Source organism: Phaethon lepturus, unplaced genomic scaffold, assembly GCF_000687285.1.
Source record: "Phaethon lepturus isolate BGI_N335 unplaced genomic scaffold, ASM68728v1 scaffold22238, whole genome shotgun sequence".
NCBI lineage: Eukaryota > Metazoa > Chordata > Aves > Phaethontiformes > Phaethontidae > Phaethon > Phaethon lepturus.
This window is the reverse complement of record NW_010557187.1, coordinates 16-3,407: the sequence shown is the minus strand read 5'-3', so window position 1 is coordinate 3,407 and position 3,392 is coordinate 16. Positions and strand designations below refer to the sequence as shown.

General features: G+C 58.4%; 1 protein-coding gene across 1 annotated transcript in view; it reads right to left on the bottom strand.

Annotated features, from left to right (window-relative positions):
- The window catches only part of TUFT1 (tuftelin 1), a gene marked incomplete at its 5' end in the record, with an annotated part of 6,542 nt that extends 4,392 nt beyond the window's left edge, over positions 1–2,150 (bottom strand). The window contains 3 exons of the mRNA XM_010292707.1: positions 907–1,020; positions 1,622–1,693; positions 2,041–2,150. Of these exons, the coding sequence (XP_010291009.1) occupies positions 907–1,020; positions 1,622–1,693; positions 2,041–2,150 (296 nt within the window). The remainder of the gene's footprint in view (positions 1–906; positions 1,021–1,621; positions 1,694–2,040) is intronic.
- Positions 2,151–3,392: the final 1,242 nt, after the last annotated feature.

The window sequence follows — 3,392 nt, the reverse complement described above, 5'->3', positions numbered from 1 at the left end:
CCGCCACGGGCGGGCGGACATCCCCGCGCCGGAGGAAGCGGTTGCCGCTCAAACCCACTTCCCCAGCGGACACTGTCCCCCATCCCGCTGCAGGGAACCCCCCAGGGTGCTCAGGACCAGTTTGGTCTGCGGGACAGGATGCGAGCCGGGACGTCACCGCTGCCACCAGCGCTCGGAGCTGCGGGATGACGTGGTCAGGCCCAGCCCATCCGGGACATGAGCAGTCACTAGAAAACAAACTGGAGGGGACCATTAATCACCAGGGCCGAGGAAGGGAGGAAAGCGAACGCGGCAGCTTCGTCAGCACCGCTCGGCGGGCGAGGAGACCCGCACGATGGGTCCGGGTGCTGCCGGGTCAGCTCGTCCCTCTCTACAGCGAACAGCCCCGCAAATGAAGAGGCTGAGCTCCGAGAGAGACCGCGGCGGCCAGCACGGCCATAGCAGCCCAGCACCGTGGCTGGGAACCGCAGACTTGGTCTGCGTTCGACCTGCTGGGCCATCCTGGTGGTCCCCGCTCCGCACACAACACCCCTCTAGCACACCGAGCCCGGCTACGGTCGGAAAGGCTCGGCAGAGTTTGGCGGACCGCCTTCCGACCTGCCTGCCGCCTTTATTCTATGTGATTTTTAACTGGGAAAGCATTTACGTCTTCGGACTAGACTGGGCAACCGGGCTGGCGGTTTGCTGGGGTTTGGCCAGCTCTGCGCTGCCTGGTGTATTTTAGCAGCGCGCACCGAGCCCGCTGCTCTGCAAGCAGAAGCCAGACACCTCCAGCAGCCCAAACTCACGTGCCCATGCAGCTCCTCAGGCTTCCAAAACAGAAAAAAAAACCCGCAAAATATAAAAAATACAAAAAATATAATAAAAGCCACACTTTGCCAGCAGACAAGCGCGCAGCGTAGTCACCTCAAAGGCTTTCTTTTCCAACTGATGGCGCTTTTCAGCCTCCTGCAGCTTTGTGAACAGCCGCTTCGCTGTCTGTCGGATCTTCTCCACGTCTTCACCTGAGCAGTCCTCCTCCTGCGGAGACGGTAACAGGACAGGATGAGCAGTCGGGAGGTATCAAAGGAGCCCTCCGCCCCAACGTGGGCAGCGCTGCTGGTGACAAAGCCCGGTAACATCACTTCTCGGCTTGACAAAACGAAAGGCGCTCCTGTCCTCACCTCCCACGCTTGAGCAACAGCTTCCAGCCCTCACGATAACGCGCACGGCATCCTTCGGCTGCCTTCCAAGCCCTGTTTGCAGGATGCCATCCTGATCCGTGCTTGGGCAACCTGAAACCCCGCAACCTGACCCAGGTCCGCAGCAGCCCAGCCCGAAACCCCGGCCCAGAGCGTCTGCCCCGGCCAGGGGAAAGACGATGAGCTGGAGAAATATGTACCAGCTTAAGGTTCCTGTTACCCCTTCTGCTAAAAAGCTCTCGTGTGCAGAGGTTTAAAAGTGCCCATTACGCACATTTTCATCGCTCTAACAGAGCTTTATTTCCCATCTGACCCCGACAAGCAGAGTTTGCTGCAGGAGCACCCGATCGCGCGCTGAACAGGTCCTGCTGGGAGGAGGATGTCACACCAAACCCGGTATTTCTTTCCGCAGCACTGAAATGCCCCTCTCGGCTCCATACCTGCTCCTCCCAGGAATCGGCATGCAGCCTCTCGGGGTACAGCCAGCTCCCGTTCTGCTTTTCCAGCACGACCTGCGTAAGCCAAGGACAGACGGACAGGGGTGTAACGCCGCCGGCACAGCCGCCGGCGCGAGAGCAGTCGCATGCAGACAGCTAGCTCTGGGGCACCGCAGCAACTCGAGGCCGAGGGGGGGGTTCTGCAAACGAACATGCAACAGTGCATTTGGCCAGCCAATGCGCTTTGCTTACTGACTCCTCGTTACATGCTGGTGTGGGCTTCCGATTTTGCCTGTGAACGTGGCTTTCGTTCGCCACAAGCGCCTCGATCTTTAGGGCCCCTGCTACCACTTTCCGGACCCGAAGATGACATCTTTTTAATAAGTCAACGTCATTTAACGCCCGAGAAGTGCTCCCGTTACCTGTGCGTGCTGTTTATCTCCTTGTCTGTTCTCAAGTTTACTACTTAAGTCTTCCCGCAGCTTCTTCAAAGAACTTCTAGCCTGGCAAAGGCAAGTCAATTTAGCTCGATCTGCACAGACAGCGTCACGCAGCCTAACAGAAATCAAACGAAGGCGCGGCGGCTGCTACGATGCCCTGCGCCGATACGCAATCGACGGCTTCTCTGCCAGCCTGACCCTCTGGTTTTTACTACAGCCCTGCCTGCAAGCAGCACCGTCTCTGGCAGATGGGATCCTTGTGAGGCAGCTGTCCCACACAACCACGGGAAGGAAAAAAAAAAAAAATTAAAAAAAAAGCAACGAGCTGGAGACGCTACTGATTTTTCATGCATTAGTCATCGACTTCACCTCTGAAGTACCGAGAAGACCCTTGCTGTTCCCCGGCTCCCTCTCCGCCACGCTGCAGGACGCCGACAAGTACAGTCTTGACTTGCAGCTACTCGAATTAGTCAGAGCAAGCGAGCCAGAGGAATGATTTACAGGCTTTTACAGCAAACGCTGCCCCAACGCTTTTCAAAGAAAAGCTTTCTCAGAGCATTAGCAGCGTGGCTTTATCCCAACCCCTTGATTTTAGATGCCCGCGGCGCTGGGGCGAAGCGGTTTGCTGGAGAGCGGGCAGCGGCAGGACAAGGGACCGGGCGCACGGCGCGCGCCTCTCGGGTCAGCGATCGAGCCCTTAACCCGAGGAGAGCGACCCGTGACTTTGATCCCGCTGGATCACGAAGTCCCCAGGGTTTTTACACCACGACCCAGCTCAGGGCGCTCCTCTGGGATGCGGACAGACTGGTACCGCCACCGCGACTTACTGGTTTAGCTTATTCTCTGGTTTTCACATGCAGGGTTAAGCCGTACGGCGCGGTTACGCTGCTTCAGCTATTCTGATAGGGCTACGTCCGGCCTCTGCGGCCAGGCGAGGTCTACGTCCCGCTCAAGTACCGCTAAAACGCCCTTTTAAACCCCGGCTGCTGTTTCCGTCCGAGCTGCGGGCAGCTACGGGAAGGCTCAGATCAGGAGAGCTGAAGTGGAAGCCCCGGGAGGGGGAAGGATCACGCGCAAAAACTGCGGCATCCAGGTGGCTGCGAGATAAGGTCTGGGCGAGCTACGCCCCCGCAGCGCTGCAGCCCTGGGCAGGTCTGGGTTGCAGGCAGGAGGCAGCGGGAACAGGCTGTTTTCTTTCGGGGGGGGAAAAACATGCGTTTGGGCAGAGTCAGAAGGATGACGTAAAAGATCCGGAGGCCGCCCGAGCAGATCAGCCCCTCGCTGCTCCCTGGGGCCAGCACAGAAACTCCCCCATGAGAGCAAACCCAATTTTT